General features: G+C 36.5%; 1 protein-coding gene across 1 annotated transcript in view; it reads right to left on the bottom strand.

The window, feature by feature from the left end:
- Positions 1 to 26,067, bottom strand: part of CACNA1D (calcium voltage-gated channel subunit alpha1 D) — a 165,904-nt gene that overhangs the window by 89,630 nt on the left and 50,207 nt on the right. The window contains exons 4-7 of the mRNA XM_042823828.1: positions 15,979 to 16,118; positions 12,518 to 12,660; positions 10,992 to 11,144; positions 9,837 to 10,033 (exon numbers count right to left, since the gene is read on the bottom strand). Of these exons, the coding sequence (XP_042679762.1) occupies positions 9,837 to 10,033; positions 10,992 to 11,144; positions 12,518 to 12,660; positions 15,979 to 16,118 (633 nt within the window). The remainder of the gene's footprint in view (positions 1 to 9,836; positions 10,034 to 10,991; positions 11,145 to 12,517; positions 12,661 to 15,978; positions 16,119 to 26,067) is intronic.

The raw sequence follows: 26,067 nt of genomic DNA on the forward strand, positions 1-26,067 counted from the left end.
TTAAGTTTTGGAGAAATTAAAATGGAGAAAGATTATAGCCAATCAGAAAGCCTGGAGCCATTGACTTCAATTCTAAAAGATCCCAGGTTTTCAATTGTAGGCATCTGACCTTTACTCAGGGATTTTTTTTTAAATGCATACCTTGTAGTTATTCTAATTTCAGAACTGACTTTACTTCATAGAAGTGATTCACAACACACAGATCAGGCAAAGTGTTTTTCTAATAATAGCTTGTAAGAATCAACGTTTTGATTAAATTTCACATGCATATGAATGCATTTTGCATCCAATTTAACTATACCACTAGTAAACAGCGTTTTGCAAGCCCCAGAGCTCAGAGTAAGGGCAGAAATTCATCTGGAGTTGATGCCAACAATTTCCTGCTATAAATTGTTTTGAAAAACTTGAAAGATGAATATGTGCAATTTCAGTTTGAGAAAAACAAAAGATCCAAGGAGAACAAAAGAGCTCTGGGAATCACTGGAACCCAACCTGATACACTCTTCCTCCTCAGAAAGAAGATGTATCCAAGAAGCAAGGCATTATGCTAGTTTGGTAAGCCAGGAGCAAAGATGAATTTCCAAGCTCTGTTACAAAGGTACACACGACTGTGGTTTGCTTCTCCTTAAATCACTTTAATGTGTGTAATATATGGAAAAAAAAAAAAGCCCATCTTATTTATGCAGTTTGATGTATAAGCCCAATATTTTAGGATAATCTATCTAGGACTAATGCCCTGTGATGTGACAGCTTGGAAACTGCAGCTAACCAGCATCAGAAGAAACGTTTTGGTTTGGGCAGATGATGAACTAATTTAAAGCATTCCTAACTCAAGAACCCTTAATCCACTAGAATACCTGGCATTAACTCTTAAAACCAACTACCTGAAACTGCATCTATTCAATAATTTCACCACTTAATTCTAGAGACAAATAAAGTCTATTCAGGTAATGCATCATAATTTGTATACATGAAGTAATATTTCTGATTGGATTAATACCAGAGATGAAAGCACGTAAGTAAGTCCTGTCTATCTGGAAAACTTGCTCATTTCATGCACATCTTGTGGCATTTTTCATAACTTCCATTTAAAGAAACATTAAAAGAGTCAATTTGTCTTGACTAATGATGGAGACAGAGCTTGGTTAATGCACAAAAATCCTCACAGACAAGGTTTTTCCAACTGAAAGGATTAATACTGACTTCTCACTCAAAAACTAGAAATAAGGAGTTACAGAGACACAAATTCCAGACTACTGGAAGTTGCAACTAAGAAACATAAGCAGTAAAAGCACCTCAAATAATGGTAAAATGACATCAGGAAATCCTGAAGCTATAAGGTCTCAAATCGTCAGCAAAAATCTTGTGGGACGCTCAGCCTCTGGTGTCTCGGAGGCATGACACAACAGAGAACGTGCCATATCTCATGGGTGCCAGTGGACTTGCCCCATCTCTTTTTGAATCCATTAAGATTTCAGCATCCGTAACACCTACTGCAAAGTCATTTGCCAAGTGACACTCTTCTTCCCCTTCTTTCTGCCTTTTTCCAACACTAGACTTAATGTTTTGATTTCAGTTCTAGTTTGTCCATCACATCACCCAGAGGACAGAGAAGATAATAAATGTTAAGAAGGACAGAGTGTTTTTCTTTTTCACTTAATTTGGTTTCACTGTAATGGAAAATGCACTATTATTCCATTAGGTAAGTCTTTAAAAATATCCTACAGAACACCACTGTTGGTATTTTCATCCTTTCATACAGACACTAGAACTAAAATCTGAAGCTGTTCCAATCCTTTTCATAAGTGACATAGGAGCAGCCTGAAGCCCCCATAATAGGATCCAGCTGTGGGCACTATCAGATCTGGAGACAAATTACTCTGTGCAAGTCCAATTGGTAGAGTCAAAATGTTCTTTGTATATTTCACTCTATATCAACATGCATATGCCTGAAAACTCTTTAAGCATTATCTTTAGTTGATGGGACAAACTTGGTACAGTCTGAAACTGCCTCATCTAGCATTTGGAGTGAATTGTTTTGTTAGCTGTGCTGTAATTGGAGTCAGCTATCATACCCTGCAGTGTAGCTGTTCAGGGATATCTCTGAAGTGAAATAGAGAGAGCAGGCCAAGTTTATAGCACAGATATAACCATCAGTGTTACACAGCGGTAGATAGCACATCCCAATCCAAAACATTAATTAGAAATCATTAAAATGTCTCACTTATCCTATCTGTGGTAACTGTAAAATCCCCACCTGCAACTGCATGCAGATCAAAGCCTTACTTTCCTGAAAAGCTGCCACTGGCTTATGTAAATCATTACAAGTTTCTTTGTATGTATTGATTAATCTAGCCCTAATTGGGGATAATGATAAAGCAGTGCAGTAACACCTCTAATTCTGCATTTGTCCTATTAGATACATACTCCACTGTTGCCTGAACCTGTTTTGAATTATTTTTCACACAATGTTTCTAAATCATTTGGTCTCTTCACTTCCTTAGTTTTCAATCTTACTTTTCTTCTTTCGTAACATTCTAATGGAGACATAATCTATGGGTTTACTTACAGCGACCTAGAACCTATCTAAACATTTTAAAAATTTAGACTGACAAACTTAGACTCTTGAAGGGTGTAAAATTCTCTCAGGAATCAGTATTCTGTTAAATGGGACTAGTCCTGCTCTCTTTGAAGCATATGCTGCAGGTTCACCTACCTCAGATCACAGACTATTTATTCTACTCACGTTCAAGTACAGTAGACAGCTTTTCAAAGCCTGCTCACTTCAAAGTTTGTGTTCTGAGATATTCCTGGCTGAAGTGGAGTTAACTTCAAGCTGACTTAAAACAGGCTGTGCTTGAAGCATAGCAGCCTCCAGACTGGTTTCTGAAAGCATGCAATTTTATCTTCCATCTTCTCTGGGTTCTGTCGTTAAGGCACAGCTCTCCCTGACATTCTCCTGGTTGGACAGACTCAGACACATGCTGAGAAGCTGTAGTGAATGTGAACTCAGAGACGACGCTCTGTTAAGCACCTCGGCTCAAGAACTGGAAGATCAGAATTCTGTAGCCTGGGTATTAAGGGAGGCTAAAAAGAAGTGTATCTTCTGGAGAGATGAGAATTTGTTACAGTACCCACAGAGCTTCATAATTACTTCATTGCTTCTAAATTTGGCCCCCAACTTCTGTACGTAAACCACAGTTATTAACAGTACACATATAGGTAACCCTTCCAAATTAAACTTCAACTTGTAAGACACAGCTTCATTTGTATTAATTTGCTTCCATCTATCTGAATAGAAGGTTCTAATTTCTGTCACTTTTATCCTTTGTTAGCTAATAAATTTTATGTTAGGCAGTCACATCATCAAAAAAGAAAAAAGCATTTTTTTCCAAGGGAAGCCTAGACGTCAACAGTTTGCTAAGGAATCACTACTTCTTCAGGCAGCTATCTTGTGTTGAATCACTCTGGCAGCAGCTTGCACTGGTGGCAGAGCAGGTGCACATCACCATAACTAAGCGGTGAGCTGTGCCTCTCCCCATTCTAGTAAGCCAGAGAAGGTTTTCTACAGGATGGTTGGAAGCAAAACTCCACCGGCTTTAACAGAATTCATGTTCAAGGTGTAACAAATCAGAAGTGTTTGATTTCTTCATCGGTTCCTAGAGTAATCTAGGATTAATACAATTAATTAGAGCTTCTATGTATTTATTCACATTGCCTAGAAAAACTCCACATAAGAAACTTCCATAACTTATTTATTAGTATTTATTATATTATTTTCTAAAACTTAAATTTATTGATTTGGTTTGCTTAATCTAAGGACTCAAAAGACTTTTTCATTATTGAAATAAAAGAATCACGAGATGAAGACTCTACTTGTTTTTCAGTATTTAGCTACAATGTATTAAAAAGCACAGAATAACAACTCCAACTACTTTTGGAAGTAGTAGTTGTTGTCAAATCTGCCATGATAGCTATGTGTATTCCACACAACACGATACTGTAAATGCATGTATTGCTGACTTTGCAAAAATAACAGCATGAATCATTTGGATTGACGTGTATAATTGTTACCTTGTCGCACATATAGAGGATGTACAAATGAAAACTCAATACTCAAGGAACACCTGAATTAGGTACCTACTCAGCTGTAATCCTGGGACAGCCAGGAAAGTAAAATGTGTTTTAAATGGTCGTTTTCTTTTTATGGCAAGTGTTACTGATGAACTTCAGCTAGAAGCTTCAGCTAGAGGAGTCCTCAGCACTGCAAATACAGCCTACTTCTAAGCCAGTTTCCATCTATTTTATTTAAACTGTCTGGGGAGAAGTAATATGTTCTTTTAAGTATTTGCAATGTTGTGTGACAAGAAATTAGTTCCATGCTTTGACTGCAGTATAGGTCAGCAGTCAGCTAAGACTGAGATACTAGATATCTTGTCAAAGTAGATCAGTTTCAGCGCATGGAAACTATATTTCTCTGTGGGGTACTTTAAAATCATCCTCAGGTGGGCTGTGATAAGCTGCTCATTTAAAACATGTATGTGATCATCTCTTCCAATACTAATTCAAACTCGTTAATGTGCATGTTCCCTGGCTTGGAAGCTCTGTTTGTGGGTCTGAATTTGATCATTTCATTTTCTCTCTTTCTGAAGTTTCTAATTTATTGATAATTTAAATATCAACTCTTTGCAATCTAAAATTGGCTGATTCTGGGGAAAAAAAAGTAGTCCAAATCATTATCTAAAGGCGGGGGGAGAGGGATGCGTTAAAATAGATTTCAGCTTGGAATTGAATTCAAATGACTAGCGCACAATCTTTTTTTTTTTAAATCCTGCCTGTTATCCCTGGTTCTTAAGTACAATTTATGCAGTGTATTAATACTGCTAACCAAAATTCTTACTATTCTTTCTCCAGCTGGACATCATGTGTTAAATTTCTGGCTATGTAGTCATCAAACGCCGGGAGCACTGTGCAGCCAGCACATCAGTGTCTCTGGGGATGTACTGCCTTGTTTCACTGAAGAGTCTCCCTTAGATGACCTGTGAGTGGTGTTGAACAGTACTAAGCTATCCTTAGTACATAAAAGACAAATAGAAGGGAGAAATACAGATTTTGTAAGATTTGCCTTGCATATTCAATCAGGATTTTTAACACTGTTTGCAGAACATTTGCAGCTGATGTACAGAAGAACAAAAAGTTATCAAGCATCTGTTCACTTCTTAGGCTAAGCTGACCGTTATTGTTTGGATGCAATAACATGCCTTCCATTCCTGCTGCTGTAATGTGACAAAAAAAAATTATATCAACCTATGTCTTCATTTTCTAATGTTATATTAGATCAGTCAAGTGAAAGTTCTTGAGTATCACTGCTTATTTGACCTGTTGGTTGTATAAAAAGATTTTGCTAATTTATTTATTTAAAGATTCCTTCTCATCACTACGATGACAGTTTTCATAATATTTTAAATGTGCTCTGCAACTTTTTTTATGGATTAATAATACGTTTTGTGCACCAGCCAACAGCTTCTTCTGTGAGATAGGTTTATAAAATACTTGGTTGTTTCAGGAAAAATCTTTGATTGTACACTAGTTGCTTTCAAGTACATCATATCCCCTTAAAATACTTCCTCGTAGGCAATCCTCTGTGATTCTTGAGCTAGGAGCACAATTAGAAGAGATATGATGAGAAGACTTCCTGAGTTCCTGATCACCTGACTGACATTCTGAAAAATCAATAGACTTTACAGTTTTATCACTGTAATTATTTTCTTTTGCATGGGCAACTTTTGTAGTCGATTGTAGTCATTCTTTCAGATTCTCATCCAGTTGGAAAGCAAACATATCTTGGTTTTCCACATTTTAAGTTGCCCTGTATTACTGGAAAGCCAGTGAGAAAATCATAGCTCTTGTACTTCATCACAGAAATATCTGATCAGTTGGCAACCCTGCCCATGCAGGGGGTTGGAACTAGAATGATCTGATTTGAGGTTTCTTCCAACCGAAGACATTCTATGATTTCATGATTTAAATAAATATTTATACTTTTTTTTCTACCTTAAAATACATTATTCGTGGTTAATTAGTGCAGTGGTTGGATAGACACTTGCACACTCAACATGTGAAGAAGTGCAGTGCAACCTAAACAGAATGCATTACTGAAATGATTGGTTTTCTTCAAATGTTCTAATATACTTCAAGAAAGAGACTGGGGCAAATAAAGCTCAATTTCTGAAGAATGAAACAGGTTTCTAAATGCACACTTCTTTTTGTTACAAAAGCAGATTAATTATGAATGAAGTATTATTTGATGCTTCTTTCAAGCAGTAGTAAAGAGTACAATTTCAGAAGCTGACATGTTGGTAAAGGATGTATTAAAATATTCTGACATCCCTTTCTTTAAACCTTAAAGTTTTAGATATATTTTAGATTGCTTATACATTCAGTTAATGAACTGCATATTTTAAACGTGAAACCTTGTGAAAAGGCTCATCTTGTTAAAAGTATCAGTACTTACATTAAAGGCTTTAAAAGAAAATCAAAAACCACAAGACATCACATAGCATAATTCAGCAGTTTCAGCTCGAGTGGTACCCAGGCCACTTTGCCAATAACGAGGACTGTACTGGGATCCAAAGCTAACAGTTTAAGTCTACATCTGGACCTACTGAGCAAACAAACAGGGCTGTGGTCAGGAGTAAACACACTGCTGATATAAATGGAAGAGATGTACAGATGTGTAGCCACAAAGATATTAGACAATTTGGGAACACATATGCTGCATTGGCTGGTGTAAGTGACAAGGACAATATCCCTTAGCCTCTACAATTCAGTCCAGCATTTGGCATTAAAGAGTCGCATTTTCAGTGGATGAAATAAGTGATGTGTGCTACTCAGTGGGTTACAAGGAAGCTACAGAAAATTAAGCACTAAGGAAAAGCACTAAAAATAAGAGACATATAGGAATCAGGTGCAAACTGGTGAGCAGCAGGACATCCAGGTGAGTCACCAGGACAGGAAGGGCGCCAAGCATAAAATACATATTAGAAAAAAAACTACTGATGCTTGGGAAATTTCTAGGGAGAGTTTGCTGTTGTTTACCAGGTGAAAAGAAGCTGTGCTAGTGAGCATTACTGGAAGCTGTAATTTTCAGCTGTCATTCTTGCTAGCAGAATGCCACATAACGTAATGCAAAGTATTGCACATATTTCACCCACTCAGCTTACACCTGCTAGCAAGGTAATTCTACATAGCCAATTTTTCAGTTCGCACAGTGAACAAGTAGAAATCAGACTTTTTGTGCAGCTTCTAATCTTTGTGGGTTTGTTCTGTTTGTTTTCAAGCAGATTCATTCCATTCGGCTTTCATCTACAGATTTCTAAGCAAAAGTTAACTCACAAACCTAAACATCTGTAATTGTTTCCTTAGATTCTGTGTGACATTTTTATCACAACCTAGTGTATGCCTTTTCTCAGTTTGTGATTACAACAAAATCTTTTTGAATGTTTAATTAGCAATAGCTAAATCTACTTCAGATTAATCACAGGCAAGCGTGAAACACATAAAAAGTCATTTCTTCTGTCCTCAGCAAGTGATTTCTGCTTGACAATGGGCAATTCACTGGTATACAAAGGATCTAGAGATACAATTAAATTATATGAAAATGTCACTTAAAACAAATTCCAAAGCTATATGAAAATCTGGTTTTGAACATACTTTACAAGGTCAGTACATTTCTTTGTTCTCTAACTAACAACCCCAGTATCATTTTTAATAAAATTAAAACTGACATATGTGTATCTGTAAATAACTTTGGCTTTGGGAAGCCATTTTAGAGAGACAAAGTAACACACAGCTCTGCATGCAGTTCTGAAGTTTTTGAATTTTGAATTTTCCTATGCATCGCATTTTGAAAACGTTTCACCGCAACAATTTCCATAGCACCCTCTTCTAATGGTTTTACTTTTGGGGGTGGAGATTTTTTAGAAATCATCTAATCAATTAGCTTCTTAATTCCAAAGGGAAAAAATGTTTAATATTAAGCCTTTCAGATGAAATTAATTCTATAAAAATCATAGTCTGCATATGTGCAAGTCCCTGAAAGCTTTATCACTGACTTTCACTGTAAAAATCTGTGACAGTTACAATAATTGCCAGGTACTAAAATTTGAGCACACTTATGCCTTGAAAAGTGTTAAAAGTGCATTTTTTTTCTGGACGATCATGGCAAACCTTCTGTTTCAGGAGGATAAAAATACCCATCACCATCATAATACAAATCACATAAAGTATATACTAACTCTGCAGTAATGCATTCTCTGAGAAAATTAAGAAGAACTGGAGAGCAAAACTCAAAAAGGATAAACCTACACCCTGACAAACAACTAACTGGCCCATGTTGAGCCCTGCATTACTGTCAGTTTCTTTACTGCCAAAGGTTTGCATGTTTACAGCCAATTCTTAACCTCTGACATCTGACTTAGTCTGATCTTACTTATTTTTAACAGTGACACTATATTAAAAATGTATTCATGTTGTCCTTTCTAGTATCACAAATTTTATTCTGAGACTACACAGACAGCTGTTATATTACTTAGCAGCAGCATATTTCACCTTGATTTGTAACAAATGGCCACTTAAGGTGTCCATTCACTGAATAATGCTACATCTTTTATTGCATCTTGTACTCCACAGAAGATTCAGTATTAGTAAATAATCCCACTTGGCCAAACTTAAGAGCAGTCCAAACTATGAGCTGCTATGATCAACACAACATAGAACACAGCTCCACAAAGACATGCTTTAAGATAGCTCATCTATTTTCAGTGACTTTCTAATAGTGATCCTTACTAGCAATCAAATTTCTCCTTTCGTAAAAAAATCTCAGTATTCAAACTGTTAAGATGCCATAAGGTCCTAAGTGCTGCAAAGACTTACTGCTCAGTACCAAGTAGTATGGAATATCCTCAACGATTTTGAGCACCTACAGTAGGCAGGCTCTGTCATGGTCTTCCTGTGTGACCTTCTACAAGTCACTCATGCCAAATATTATGTCCTTAAAACGTCACAGAAGAAAACGTTCTTTGATTGGAACAGGGCAAGGCAGCGAAATTCCTACCTGAATATTTATGTAACCTTATTCACTTAAAAATCTGTGTTCTTTTTCTCCATTCTCATCTGCAAAATTAGGACAAAGAGAATCTTGTTTCCAGCCTGTGTCCAGCTGTTTGTCTATGTTCCAAGATGGAGAAGGTTCGTTATTTAATGCTGGTGTAGCATTTAAAGGTGGGGCCTTACACAGCGGTACTTTTGAATGCCTCTTACTGCTTCTTTGGTGACAATGTCAGGCTTACAGCTGTTGTGACTTGGTTTTTGTTTGAATGTTTAACAAGTGGTTTTCAGTACCCAAGGCAAGCAAGGACAGCTGAGAGCTTGTTTTGGTCTAATTTATGTTAATATTGCAAAATATTTTGCAGAAATACTGTGGAAAGATTGCTCCTAAGTTTAATTAGACATGTCTAAAAATGGTACGCTTGCATGAAAAAAAAAATGTTAGTCCAAAGGACATAAACGTGGTATTATTTTTATCCAAATGAAATAGACAAAACCAAAAACAAACAAATAAAACCCAAAGAATAAATTTGTTGCTAAAAAGCCTTCCTAGCCTAAGCAAGCCAAAAAGATTTTGTGACTGGAATAAGTTAAGCAGTTAAGCTCCACTTCTATTAAAACTCACCAAGATTTCTTACTTATGGTATTGTAAAACAGTTTACTTCTCGTTTGAATGCTAAAGTTGGTTTAAAAGTAAGCAATATTCAATGATTTCTGAAGTTACTTACCCAGTATAACACATCAGTCCATCCTTCCATGGTTATACACTGGAACACAGTCAACATTGCAAATGCAAAATTATCGAAGTTCGTTATGCCTCCGTTCGGTCCAACCCAACCACCCTTACATTCAGTGCCATTCATGACACACTGACGTCCATTCCCTGAGAATGCACAAGGTGCTGGATCTTCTTCAACTAGTATATCTGAAAATTGACCAAAAAAGTCTCTTTCATTTCTCAAACATTTGTGAGCTAATTCTATATGAAGAAATATCAAACCTATCGGAACATAAAGCTAGATATCAGCCTGAGAAATGCTGAGAAAGGGAACTCGTGAGCTCTAGAGATGCTTATCTCTCTGACACCTGGGCCCTTCAATCTGAAAATATTTTAATCAAAACCGAGCACATAAAAGAGCTCAAGTAATTGAGCAATGGGTAGGGAAAAAAAAGCATGTTCACAGTCATAATAATGCAACATATCTTTCCAGAAACACCCCATACACAATGCCTTGGGTTTTTTTCCTCTTCACTTCATATTGATGTACAACCAAGGAAATAGGTCAAGACTAATTGTTTTGTGTAGTCTACTTCATCAGGTGAAGGAAGCATACCTTTAGCCATCACATATTTCTCCCTCACAAAAACATTTCACTCCTTCAAAACTCTCCCATAAGAAACACCTTCATTGCATCACTTGCATAGATGGAGGAACACTGTTTCCTTTTATTAGTCATCTTAGAACTCTATTTTTTGTTATACTATTCAAAATAAATACTGACGGACAGACACTGCCAAACTGTAATCTCAAGAGAGTATAGCTTACCTGTTATGGGACATCTGGAGAAAATACTGATTCGTATCTTGCAGATAGCAACCCCTAATATTTTCAATGCTAACACTGCAGTTAGACATTTCATACATTAAAAGCTGTACAGAACACATTCAAGTCTCTGTTTTTCATGTTGGTGGTGGTGGTGGTAGTACCAGTTTCCTTGACTGTTTTTAAACAGAATATACTTTTCCTAAAATTACAGTCCATCGAAACCGCGGGTTAAAACAGTCTCAGTGCTTCGCCCCTGTTCTATTTCAAACTGAAATCCCACAGGCTTGAAATACAACAGAACCAATCCCTTATTTTAGTAACTAGTTTCATGACTTACCTGAATCAATAAGAAAACAAGATTTGTGCATTTTTCCAATAAAAAGTTCCAATCCTATAATAGCATAGATTATGATTACAAACAATACCAAAAGGGCAATATGGAGCAGGGGAACCATGGCTTTTATAATGGAGTTCAGGACAACTTGTAAACCTAAAAGAAAAGAAGATACAAGATATGAACTTGGTTTCTATGTTTATGCCATCCCAAAACTTCTGTAATTGCACGTTATTCAAAATTCATGATACACACAGGCAGAGAGTATCCACTGAAAAACATTTTTACTGCCCAGAATCATATCACATATTTTATATGAGATTATAGCTTTTTGTCAAAGCCTAATGATTTCCTCTGTTAATAAATGTTATGTCATGGAAGCCAATGCTTAAAATGTGTCACAAGAAATCACAGTTGGATTTGTTTTAGAAATGAAATGAAAGCCATGGTGAGTGGCTGCAGGTCATTTTACAAGACCTCTAAGAAGTCCTATGCTACAATAACAACTTTGCAACAAGTCCACGGAAATTGCATTTACATATCTCTCTGGATTAAAAAAAATATATATTTCTGCAACTGGCTATTTAGGAAAACTCATTTTCACTTTGAACAATCTTACTTTTTAGTTATTCATATTTCACATCACTTTCAGAACTAATTTCACTTTTCTTGTATTTTCTCCTTAAATATTAAGCCAAATTTTGTTCTTACTAAAATAAGTAAACCACAAACTAATGAGGTTGCCAAAGTACCAATGAGAACAAAACATGGCTCATTTTTATTTCAAAATTCTTGTCTGGCATTTCTTAAGACTGCTTCTTTCTTCATTTAATCTCTTTTGCTAAATATATGCCGAACGCAACCATCTCTATGTAGGAGACTATGATATGATAAATACAATGAATGGAAAGAGTTGAGTTGTAAGCCATGAACTTCTTACTCAGCCCAAAAAGCTTCAGTAATTAGTAATGCATGAAAAGAAAATGGGAAGGATTGTTATAAAATTCAATTGCTTTCTTTAAATAATATTGCTCTACTTTTCAAGTCTCGTAATTTATCTGGTAGCTTTATTGACATAAACAGAAGGCATTCATGTGCATTGGAGGGGGCAGGAAATACGAAATGTGTAATGTGCTTTGGCACAGATTTACCAAAATATAAACTATTTTAAGATCACCTACATTTTCAGATGCGTAGGATTTAGAATTTTAAAAATCTGAATTTTAATTTTTGGTTTATTTGCATTTAAACACGCAATTCAATTTTATATAAAGCTTCTAAAAAGGAAGTGTATTTGCCCGTCTGCTTATTGAACTGTGTAAAAAGATCATACACTGAATGAATTCACAATCCTCTGCTCAAATTGAAATAGCATATCATTCATCTTGAATCTCACTTTATATAAACAACCAGATAACAAAAATCAACTTCATATTATCTCATTTATGCTAGTGTCTGGAACATGAAAGTTAAACAGTCAGATCAGTTACGATATTTATTTCAATAGAATTAAATAGAAAAGAGCTTACTGGGCACTCCTGATACAAGCCGGAGAGGTCGCAATACACGAAAGGCTCTTAGGGCTTTGACATCAAAGCCTCCAGGTTTGCCACCTGAGTGGCTGCCACCTTCTGTTTCTTTGGTTAATTGTTCCAATATTACACTAAATAATCTAGAAAATGAGATGAAGGGTAAGGTCATCACCATCCATTTGCCACGCAATCAAAGGTATTAGGAAATTACTTGAACTGCAGAGAACTCTGCAAAGCCATCCAGATTTCAAAGTGAGAGGAATATCGGCGTATTAAATCATGACAGGAAGAGTCATGAATTGCAAGAGCTAATCCCTTCTGAGAGTGACAATCACACAGTCTCCAATAAATTAGCATCCTACTTGCACACACCCCGTGGCTATTTTTAAATAAGTGAAGATAAATGAAGCTACTTTGCCATTTCTCCTTGTTCAAACGTTTTAACTGTGAAGTTTGGAGAAGTAGCCTTCTCTTTAAAATATGAAATAGATAATCACAAGAAACCATCTGTTTTAATTTTAGTGGGACATGTGAACTCCAAGTGACTTCAATATGCTAAATACAGTCAGCAAAAGCTGAATATATTAAAAAATAATTTGAGGCCAAAATTTAATAACACAGAAAAAGATTTGTTTCTTATTCATAATAACCTTGAGTATAAAAATATTCCCAGATGACTCATTTGTTATATTGTATTTTTTCACTGCAGAAATGAGCCAGTAATTCATTAGAAGAATTTGGAAGACAAGGTTTTATTTTTCCCTCCCACTTCCAGCAGAAATTCAAACTCATGCAAGTGTTTGAAATGCAAAGTAATCTTAGACCTATTTTGGTTTCAACCTGAATTTGAGACGCATTGTTTTCCACACAAAACTCAGGACCATGAAAACCATAATAATCCTTTGCACAGAGTCTGCAGTCCAATACTTGCAAAACTGCACTTCTCCTGAAAAGATTATCAAGCCAATATTCTTGCAATTCTGAAATATTTCACATTTGCAAAGGACTCCTGAAATGTGTCGGTTTTTGGCTTCATCAAAAGAAATTTTCACAACTCTGGTTCACAGTGCTGCAGGATAGTTGCTGTAAGTCATATAATGCCAAAAGTAGAATACTGAAGACTTTTTCCTTCCCCAGTCAGCAATCAACCTGTATCAATTAATTCCCATCCCTGGTCTGCTTCGCTGAAAGAAAGCCAGACACAAAGAGCATCACGTGGCTCTTAGAATGAACATCAATCCAGCAACCCACCCTCTGTAACACCCTGAGAAATCCACACAGTATTTCAGATCCTGATTCACGTCATAATTTAAACGAAGAATAATTCTAAGAAAATGAGCCACCTCAACGATTTCAGCTAGACTACTTGTGCTCCAAAGACAACATGGTTAAACAGACTTCTGAATAAAACCCCAATTTAAGAGAAGCTGCTTTCAAGCCTGCCAATCAGTACATTATTCAGAAAATTTTTATTTCAAAATTCTGCAGGCATAAGAAAGCACTATAAAAGCACAATGAAAGCTTTCTTTGCTAGACCCTCATTATTTCACTTAAATCAACAGAAATTGCATGACAAAGAATGCAGGCAAGTAATAGAGTGCTCAGAAGGTAATTCCTACTCTGGTTTCAGAGAGAAGTGACAAGGACAGGAGTAATAGCAGCCATATCTACACTTGTCATTTTATGTCCATTATCTAAAGCCATTAAGGTATAAAACATACAAACTCTTATTATTTTTAAAATTGACATTTATCCTCCTGTACAGTTTATCAAATTTTAAATGCTGAATTTCATGTTGGGGAAAAAGCCTATGCGCATGTTTGTCCTTTCCCGGCAGAGATTTCTTTTGGCACAGTTAAGATTTATGCATTTGGACTGCCTTAGTTTGTGCTGAAAAAGCAGACAGAGCAAATTTCATCTAATGTGTTGACTATAGGACAGCATGGCAGCTCTTTCAAAGCTATTAAAATACCTAATGAAATTGCATGGTGATGCTAGTCAAATAGAATCAGATCCAGAAGTGATTCCATATCCATCTTGAGTTACATATGAGAATCAACTCTCCAGTAGGCTTTTCTCTTAAGTATTAGTTAGATAAATGGATTCACTCTTGTTTCCTTACTTACGTGCATGGTGTTTTCTCTTGGGTTTTGCATTGTTGTTTTTTTAACAAAGAGAGCAAAAACAAATTGTGTGTTACTGAAGGGCAATAATTCCATGAAGATGACAACTGATGGCAACATACAAAGTAATTTACACCTCAAAACATCTGGGTTTGAGCTAGAACTTAAATCGTAGTGTGATATTTTAGTTATTTTATAAGATGTAGTCCCTTTTTTTTCCTATTTTTTATGCACACAGTGCTAATATTTGACCTAACCAGATTTAGCTTCCAATAGTGAGCATTTTTTGAGTTAATGGAAAGATTTTTAGTTATCATGTATTTAGGACAGAGCCAAAGATAGAGGTCATGTTAATTAGACTGCTCCAGGCTTACTGTAGCTCCATGGTCATTTGACAAAAGAGAAGAGGTCTATTCAAGTGAGCCTGGCAAGAGAACAGAGCTTTTATCTCTGATAGCCTCCATACCTACACACCAAGCTTTCCCTTCAGGCACAGAGGCCAATCTGTTGAGAATGACCTAACCTGATGAAGGATCTATTTATATACAAATTTTAGTCCTCAATGAAAATTTCTTTCTGGCCCATGCAACTGGCCTGAATACAATCTTCTCAGTAATTTTTTTCCTATCTCAGAATCAAATAGTTATAAATTGGTTGTTAACACATTCAGAATACTTCCCCATATTTAATAATGCTTTACCACAAATTCCTTTACTTTGCATCTTTTCCCTTAATGCAGTGGCATGAATTAGAAGCAGAACACTCTTGAACTCCAGGGCTTTTTCAATTACACAGAACTTGATATAGTTTGAACTTCCATACCAAGTTCTTCTTTGCAAGCCAGCCACAATCTACAAGGTTACATGGAATAACATTCTCCATAGGCTATATAAATTTTAAAAGATTAGCAAAAAATCTGCAATACTGGAAATTCCCTTTTTCAATAATCACTTTCCAGGGGACATTCAACTCTCCACTCTTTGGTAACTTGCACAAGGCTTGAGCAGTAACTTGTCAGAGGAGGGAAACCAACACTCAACAGCTTCTTGACACAGCAACAGGCAAGACAACTAAGGAGCATATGTCTTGTCAAATTGTTTGGCAGAACACAGAAATCCCTATGAACTTCCAGTGTATAGCTGATGGTGCAGTACAGCCTACACCAGTGAAAACTTTTGATTTTATACTGAGTTCTTCTCTCTTCTCAGTCAATGCTTTTACTCCAGAGGAATAAATGTCAAGCTCAGGCCCTTACTCACAGCCAAACAGATCTATATCTACTTCACTGTAAAGAAGACTTTAAAACCTTTTTACAATAGAATATGAGTTACTTACCCTACTACTACTATTACAAAATCCAATAAATTCCATCCATTTCTAACGTACGCATTGGGGTGTAATAATAATCCATATGCTATAATCTTCAAAAATGTTTCAACTGTAAAAATTATCAGGAAGGCATATTCTACTTTTTCCTGTAAAAGACAAAGAAAAAGTACAATGAAAGACAATGCAATTTAACAGCTCTTTTACTATTTAAAATTCACAGTAAGAGGGTAAGTCGTATTGATCTGGATTAAGGAGAAACAGTACTTCCTGTCAGTTTATTTTATGGACTTTAATTGCATAGCATTTAATGTTAGCTGTACTGACAACGTCGTAATTACACAACAGCATGAGAATTTTCCTTTTTTGGCATTGCATGAGAAAAAAAGTCTCCAATTCGGCAAACACTAAAATACTCTGCCTTTGCTTAAGCAAATAGTCCCATCCAGATCAATAGGATTCATTACATTCATTAAAACCAGAAAATGGTGTAGAATAGGATCCTTGAAATATCATTAAAAGGTATGCAGAGCTATACTAACTGAACTGTTTTCTACATCAGCTTTTAATTACAACGCACAGAATTCTGTTTATTAAAGGAGTTTGAGACAGAGTCATAGTGCACTAATGAGCTTTGAAAAGTTATTATGAGAGTGGTCTTAATTTAATTCCGCAGTCATCCTGACATGGAAGTTTATATTGACTTATTCTTCCTTGTATATCACGAGATTTGCTTTAAGTCATCCTAATATGCTTGAAGAAATGTTCATTTCATATACCATCACCCTGTATCATTGAAGGTCCGATTTACATCTGTTTCAATACTTTTTTAAAAGCACTATTATTACAATGTATCTTCATTTTGCCAGAATTCATATTTTAAACCAACATAAATATTGAATCTCTTTTCATAAGTAACGGATAATAATTTTTTGTGTCTTCTTCTTTGTCTCCTGAAAGCACATTTGATTTGGATAAGTTGTAAAAATCGCAGCTATCAGAACAGATCAATTAACACCTTTATTCTTTTTACCTTCAGAAATCATCATTTCATTGCTTTGTATAACACTTGCTTTCTTATCTGACATTATGCAAATATTAGAGCCATGAATACAAGACACAGAATGATTCATTTTTTTTAAACTTCTTCAGGCACTTACGGATGTTGTTCACTGTTATCATACACAGCGTTAATTACACGGATTGTAATTGCTCAGTAAAGATGACAGTCAGAAAACAAGGATTACAGAGCTTCACCAAGGCAGTTTCACCTCAGCTACATTGTTTTGCATGAGTTCTTCTGCCCCAGTGACACTGATGGACATTCTTTTCCCTCCCACCATATTCTCCTGCTGTTTTTCCTAACACCAATTTCAAAATTGCCCCTTCCACTTACTAATTTTGCACTGATAAACTGGAACAATTACATGGTAACAAGATTCAAGTGAGGTCAGAGAGTTATAAATGTATGTGAATATTCACATACATTTACATAATACATAATATTCAGCCATTATATTTCTTTGATCAGAGAGCACAACGAAGGTTACAATAACATTAATTATGATGCTCCTGAGAACCAAAACTGCTGAAATCCAGCCAAGCTCTACCATGTATACATTCCATAATAACAGCTATTTCAGTCTCCCTATATACAAGTCTCTAAGTTGTGTAAAGAAAGATAAATAATTTAAGACAACATAAGGAAGACAAAAATATTAGGTTGGCATTTGCTATAGGCAAAATACATATCAGTAACCAGAACAGTAAAAGAAAACGTGAAACAAAAGAGAGGAACCTTCATATATATGCAAATGTCAACAACTCGTTAACATGAAAGGAAAGCAGAACTGTCTTGACATGAGCCAGCAGTGTGTTCCTGCAGCAGAGAAGGTCAACAGTATCCTGGGCCTCACCAACAGAGGGGTGGCAGCAGGGAGAGAGGGGACTGTCACCCTCATGACTGCCCTCATGAGACCACACGAGACTAAGTCCACCTGTAGGTCCCCCAGCACAAGGATGTGGAGATGTCAGAGTGAGCCAGAGGAGGGCTATAAGGTTAACTGCAGAGCTGGAGCACTTCTCCTATGAAAAAAGGTTGAGGGAGGTGGGTTTGTTTAGGTGGGAGAAGAAAAGGATCCCCAGAGATCTTGTGGTGGCTTTCTGTTATTTGAAGGGAGTTTACAAGCACATTGGGGACTTTTAACACAAGCTGATAGTGATAGGACAAGAGGAAATGGTTTCAAACTAAAAGAGGAGAGAGGTAAGATATCAGGAATTTTTTTATGCTGGATGGCATGGATTGTGCTGGATTGGCACAGGCTGCCAGTACCAGTTGTGGATGCCCCATCTCTGGAGCAGTTCAAGGCCAGGTTGTATGGAGCCCTGGGCAGTCTGATCTGATAGGCGGCAACCAGCCCACAGCAGGAGGGTGATGATCTAGATGTTTGAGGTCCCTTCCAGCTCAAGCCATTCTATGATACTGTGATCAGATTTCTGGGCCATTATGCCCACTGAGATGTTACTACAGGCAAAGATGTAATATAATCCCCCCCTTAATCCTACCAGACTCTTTTCTAAAAAGCATCTTTGCCCCTTCCTGCTCATCTTCACAGAAAGTTTTAATGCTCTACGGCTATTTGGGCTAGGCACCAACCCTTGTCCCAGAGTAACTTGCTTAATGGTAAGATACTCCTGCTGTTCATTTGAATGCTACAGTTCACATCTAACTCTATTCTACTATTTAACCTCCATCTTTCAAAATGCATTGGTCTTGTTCCTGTCAATTTTCTTTCCTTCCTATGGAAGCAGGACTGTTTCCTATTTCTTAATTAGTACCCCATTCAAAAAATACTCGACCTGGAGCAAGCACTTTTTAAACCCAGTGGTGATAGCTCTTACTGTCACAAGCTTTTTACTTCTGGTTAACAGATCAGGGAGAAAAATGATACACAGTTTCAATGCAGTTATAGTGAAGTTGTACCTTTCAAGCAAGACTGAAAATAATAATATAATTATAGTGAGAACAAGCATTTGGGAGCAGTCAAGACATGAGGAAATCACATTTTAGCACCATTATGAACCACTTTTATTATCAATGCATAGAATTTGGGGAATATACATTTTTGGGATTCACTATTTTCCAGTTTTTCAAATCTTACTCTAACCTGTAGGCCTAGAGATGATTTTTTTTTATTATTTTTTTTAATAAGCACTATTTTCCAAGCATGCTCTCCTTGGTCTACAATCAACACAATGGGATCCTACTCCTCCTATCCTGCCTTCTTTTGGAAAAAAGCTCTAATGAAAGATGTGGTTTAGTGGGCATGGTGGTGATGGGTTGATGGCTCACTATTCCAACCTTAACAATTCTATAATTCTATGAAAAATACAAGCAGTGTGTGACAAAGATAAGCACTGGGTACTGGCCCATTGAAGATCTGTACCAGTTGGCATTAATTAAAAAGAAGACAGACATTAGGATGGCTATTTCAAAGCAAGCTAGAACTCTGGATGGGTAATAACACAGCTGGTAAACTTGCTTTTATGAGACATTATGGTAAGTTTTCACTGTTAGTCATTTTGGTTTTACTGTTTCAGATTTGCTATATCAATCTCATGCAATGTATACAGAATAGAGAGAAGTGCTAGAAAAGGGACAGACAATCCTAACATGAAGAATGAAAAATAAATATACACTGGCACTTACACTGGCATTCTGTTCCCTAAATTCACAAGAGAGCTCCACATAACGCTAAACTAGCGGGGATCAAGGCAACAGGATGCCACACAGCTGCACAGCAGGTGAGTTCTGCATTCAGAGCATTCTGAATTGCAGAGCATGAAGCAATCTGAGAAAGCTCTGCATGACAAGGCAAAGGGACTTTAAGAAAACTTGACAGCTGGACCAACAGAAACTTCATGAATTTCAAAAAGGAGAAATGTAAAGTTCTGTACCTCGGGTAGAATAATCCCACACGTCAAGACAGGTTGGGAAAATCACACTGGGAACCACGTTAAATGTGCTGGTTTTAAATAAGACGAATTGCATACTGAGCTACATTAGAAATTCCTGAGCACAGCCAGGAAACTGTAGGAAATTACTATCCCAACTCCCCATGCTGCTGAGGCTGTGCAACAACTACAGTTTGGGGCCCCTTATTTCACAAAGAACACTGATAAAGTGCAAATTCCAGTGAAAGAAAGATCATTTCTCCATCAAAAAGAAGGCTAGTAAGTGTTTAACAGTGGACAATAACTACTTGAAGGGGAGTTACAAAGATGATGAAGCTATATACAAAGTAGCAGCAGATGGCAAAACATGGGAAAAGAGCCACAATCTCCAAGTTTGAAATTAAGAGAGACTTCTCTACCAATAAGGCAATCTAACACCCAAAGAGGTGGCTTCATGGCAAGAAGTTTAGAAGATGCAGCTATATAACACAGCACAGCTGATCTAACTGCATACTGGCAACTGTCCTGCTAAGAGCTGCAGTTCTAGATAATCCCCAAAAGTTCTTCCCAGTTCATACTTCTATTATTTTAATCTATTTCAAATAATTCTTACATGAGCACAAAGAAAGGTACAGATAGAACTGGGACAAGTTTGACTACCTACATCCACTCCATATGTAAAAGCCCCTGCAGTTTGCATAGTGTTGAACAACGTGGGAGAGTTTTCCTGCAGTTCTTGGGAGAAATGCACGCCCCAGTTACAGGGTTTGCCCCAAGATACGTATATTCATAATGGATACAAGACAGAACCAGAGATGATGCCAGTAACTGAGTCAGTGGCACAAAGGAAGGATGCTTTTTAACAGAATAGCCAGTGAGCATTTCAAGAGAAACAGCTTGAAAAACTTGAGAAAATATAAGGAAATCATTAGTATACATCTACTACTACAGAACTCTATTATTCTCAACACTATGTTTCTTTCCTCCTTTTTCCTTCTCTTTTCATTTTCCTCCCTTCCTCCACACTCTTGCACACTCACTCCTATTTTATTTTATTTTTTTTTCCTTTTTTTTAAAATACACTTTGTATCTTCCACAGTGGCCAGAGGAGAGATTTGGCCCAGTATTTAACAATAGTACCCAAAGTACCGGCTGTGCTTTGCTTACACTCTGTGTTTCAGTAAGTGGGCAGCCAATAGATGTTCTAACACAAAGCTGACAACCTGGTCGCCCTCAGGAAGGTATTGGCAATCCCTCTTTGCATACCCGTAACCTTCTGCCCATCCCTAGGGACATCAGTCCTTCCTCTGCAGCTAGACACATCTATGGCCACACATCACCAGGCACACCCAAGTTTAACTATCCCATTTTCAGCATTACTGGAAGGGCTGAAGGAGTAGTTTTGCTATGCAGAACTAAGGCAGCAAGTGATGATTTAAGGATCCAGACAGAAGGTTGCAGTTTTAAAAGAGGAACACAGTTCCTATTTTTCTCTATAGTGAGAAAACATCCATTCACATTTTTATTTTACTCATATTATTTGGGATCTTTAAGTGAATAATTTATTCCTTTAAAAATGGAAGTAGGAACGCTAAGACATAAGACAATTGAACTGAAATAAGGACATACACATGCCTGAGTCCCTGAAGAACATCTGCATTGAAAAGACCATTTCATTCTAGAAACCATACAGATTAAATTAAAAATTATACATAATTATGAACATCTACTACGGCATTTATTCTATACAGCCTCACAAAAGTAGCAGATGAAGAAGTGATAGCTGTAAATCTTGAGATGACAAGAAGCACCAAAATCTGGCTGTTTCTAAGGATCTGTGATGCTGCACAGATTAACAGTTCACAGATTTACTTCCACACAGAGCCAGGCCCTCTCTCTTTACCGCAGGCTGATTCCTGCAAGGCTGTCTCACACTTTTGTTAATGTTGCTCAAATCCACTAAGGCTCAGTAATGGTTTTGAGAAGTTGTGATGCAATTACAACACTGATTACTTCCATTGCCCTTCTCATCATGCAAGGGGCCAACAAGCTCCATGCTAAGATCAATCATTTAGTACAAAATAAAGGCTACCCATATCCACTGAGTTTCAGGGAAGTTGTTGGAACATTTTCTCAGCAAAGAAATGTGTTTGCTTTTTTATTTTAAGCAAATCAGCTTAGCAGAAACCCTGTTGCTCAGGAAGAATTTTTTTTCCCACCCTTGCCAGATGGTGTACATTAGTCATAATTTATTATCTTCATATTTTCAGAATCTCTGAAAGAAACAGGCAAAGCTACCGCTACATAATTTAACACGACGTGCTGAAACTCAGCACATCACAAGAAAATTGCTTAAAAATAAAGTCAGTGGTTTGCAAAAACGTTAACATATCATGTTACACAATTAAGAGATTTCTCATACTAATTCCTATTCCCTGGACATTGAAAATTTCATAAGTCTTAACTTTGGAAACATTTCTGCACCCATAGTAACATGCATCTGTCAGAATAAAAACTTATCAAATGAACTGACTCAATGTAAATAAAGCAACTCAACTGATCCATACAGAAAGCAGAAAATCTTTTTTCTTTATCTGGGGATTAATAATCCATTTGCTATTAATTAAGCTGTGTGATCAATATGTTGACAACATACAAAGCCATTCACGCTTTTGACAAACAGCCATTTTTCCAAATTCTGCCATAGGAAAACAGAGCATTTACAAGAAGGCATAAAAGTAACTGCTCAGAATTCCTTAACACAATACTTTCATTTTTTACTTAAAATATCTGGTTTCCCCTTAAAACTATCTGTCAGCTGTACCACACTAAAAATTGAAAAACAAATAAATAAATGAAGTTTACTCCCATGTGCAGGAGACGCCTTTTCTCTGATTTACAAAATGCTGTATCAGTTTCCCAAAATGGAAAATGAAAGAACAAATGTAAAATCTGTGTACTGGCCAACAGAGAAAAACTCTGCTAAAACTAAAGCTTTCCTTGTCTGTAATATTAAAGTAGATGAAATGATGCACTTCCCACTTTAGACGTGGAAATTACCTCCCCCTAATTAGAAGAATTAGAATTCTGTATCACTCAAGAACTAACTGGTAACTAGTGGGTTAATTATATCTTCATCTCTGTAATGGCAAGCAAGAGAGGGAGGCCTTGAAAAACAATTTTTAAGGATTTGCATTCTGATCAATCCAATTAAACTGTGCTGTGTCTTCCTGACCAGTCCTGGCTTACCCGAGGGAATGCAACTATCACACTTAACTATGTCAGATGTCTGAATTCATACTCTTGTTAAGTACAGCTTCTACTTTGACAGAGGAGTTCAGCAGCAAGTAATTAAAAAATAAATAAATGGAACTTCAGAAAATGTAATTAATTAATTATCCATAATTACACTTGTTTAATACAGAGAGGAACCAGTAGGCATTGTTTTCAAGGGCACATGATGCTCCATTTACACAGGACCATTTCATGTTTATGTGTGACCAGCAACGGTTCCTGACCTTAAATCACTCCCAGGACAGCCTCAACCTCTCATCTCACATCTCAGAAGTACAAAGGTTTAAACAGACCTCAGGTTTTCTGAGGCCTAGGATTCTTACGTGAAACAGGATTTGGCTTGTGCAGCCAGCATACCCTAATTGAGTAGTAGTTGTCTTCCTTATGCAGTAACTCCTGAATATTTCTATGTAGAAGGCACTCCGTATAGAAATATATGCTAAAAAAAAACCTTTTATAAAGGTGTGGAAAAATGACCTGAGATTTTTTTTCCACAATTCAAAAGGCAGTAGTGGAAAAAGTACTGAGGTGGCTAATTCACTTCTGAATATTAATCTGCAATATGTTTTTATGCATTCAGAAGTTTACCTAGAGAAATCTGAGAATACATTTCCTAACCATTATGATACTACCCAGTGGTCAGAATCCAAGTAAATTCTTTAATTTACATAAACTACTACTACAAATATAAGAAATTTAGCTTCTGCCACAGTTGCAAAAGTCTGTAGGAATAAAACTGAAATGAATGGACTGGGCTTAGAAGCAGAACCCAGGGCAACTCTGTGCAGGAACTTGGCATAAACCTGAGAAATATCTCAAGCCTTTGAAGGCACTTCATAGGAACAATCGTAACACCAGAGATCCACACGGTTTGAGGCTCTTACTGCTGATACATCTGATAGCAAGGTTGATATTTAAGAGTCAATACCAAATGCAAATTCTATATTTAGGAGGTACTGCTGACAGTAAGTAGTTGCTGTAAGCATTTTTAAACCAATTTTATATAAATCTGAAGGGGTTCCTGTTCCTAATAGCACTACCAAATGACAAATCTCACTCACAGCAATAACACCGTTTCCAAAAAGAACACAAAACGCTTTCATCTCATCTGAAATGTGAATTCACCATCTTTTGGTACAGTCACAATTAGCAGTTACCCTCTTTAATCTCAAGCAGGCACGCACGCTTGTAAGAAAAGTGCATAATAGGATATTTTAGAAATACTGGGTACAGCAGGTAAAGAAAATGGATGTGTAAGCTATATGCTGAAATGTAATTAAGTTCAAGTGTAAGTTTCTTCAACTCCCTTTTCAACCAATGTCATCTGAAGCAGCATTTGGATAACTTATGCCATCAAGACATTATCTCAATTTTCAAGGACAGTTTTGGGTAGCACAAATGCCCATGCTTTCAGCTGACAGATTCTGGCAGCCACAGATAGATGACTAAACAGATCATGTTTAATTACTTTTTTTCCATTATTTCCTGTAGACACTTCCCCTAAATGCGCTGTAAATCTATGTTTCTCTCTTGAGTGTGATCACTTCCCATACATATAACTATGTTTTTTCCACTTCACCTCGTGGAATTACAGAGACAGAGTTACACACCTCAGTTCTATAAACGATCCTCAGTACAGTCTGAAAAATGCTGCATCCAGATGGCAAATTTTCCTACTGATATCAGGCATCTGCATTGGCCCACTCTATTTTTGTATACTGTACAAAGTTTCTGTGCATTCTGTATGTTACTGCACACCACTGCCACTCCTTTAAATAATCTTGTAAATACAGTTTCTCTAATTCATCTTGTTCTAAAGGAACAAGGTAAACGGCGTGATTTTGTAAAAATGCTCCTAACTGACTAAATCCAATGGACCTACCAGTTTACCATCTACTGAAAAATTATCAAAAAAGGAGCTCTTAAGAAAAAAAAGCATTTAATGCTGAAAAGGAAAATTTGAGTTGTTCTGAGTAGAGTATTTGGGGATTTGAAACAACCACCCAGCAAGAATTGTATTGTTGTAAGGTGTAAATTGCAAGCTGTATAGCTGCTTAGAGGCGATGTAGAAGATTCAACCACAAACTCCAACTTAAAATTGAACACCATGTGCCAAAGAATCTGAAATGCACAAGAGAAAGCAGGTCAAGCAAGCAATAAAGCATATAACTGGAATACAATCCAAATTACTTGAGTATATTTCTGCTGTCCTCTTATTTAATTGATGATATTCAAGAAATTAAGCAAAGTAAGGAAAATCAGTGAAGTAAGGATATAGAAGAGAATACGCATGCATTCTGCCCAATGTTCTGAGAGTAGCCACAAGCCCTTTTTTTTTATGCTTAACTCATTTTTCTTCAATAGGTAAGTATCAGAATATTCAATGAAAAAATAAGAAAGAAAAAAAGAAGGAAAAGTGAGTTAAAAAAACCCACTAATTAAATCAATGTAAACTATAACGGTTGCATTGCTGGAGTATTCTATTTCATTCCCAATACTGAAGTAAACTAATGACTATCCAAAAAGGTCACATGACATTGTCTTCAATTCTTCTTGCGTATTGTCTCTAATGGTCTCTTCCCTTCCCTAATTTTCACAGTGGGAAAGCAGCACTCCCCAAATGCACTTCAACAAGCATGTGACCTACTGTTAGCACCTTCATTATCTTATTTGGAAAATTAAAAAAGCAAATAACTTGAGGCTTTTTTTTTCATAAGCAAGCAGTAGGACGTTATTACTTTTATGAACATTGAAGGAAGATTATTTGAATTTCAAATATTGTATCTAAATCCCAAATCCTCACAGTATCTGGATGGAGCCTAAGCCTACATGCAGAAATATTTCAAGGAA

Source organism: Centrocercus urophasianus, unplaced genomic scaffold, assembly GCF_019232065.1.
Source record: "Centrocercus urophasianus isolate 14NV4802_14NV808 unplaced genomic scaffold, USGS_Curo_1.0 seq_22, whole genome shotgun sequence".
Lineage (NCBI taxonomy): Eukaryota > Metazoa > Chordata > Aves > Galliformes > Phasianidae > Centrocercus > Centrocercus urophasianus.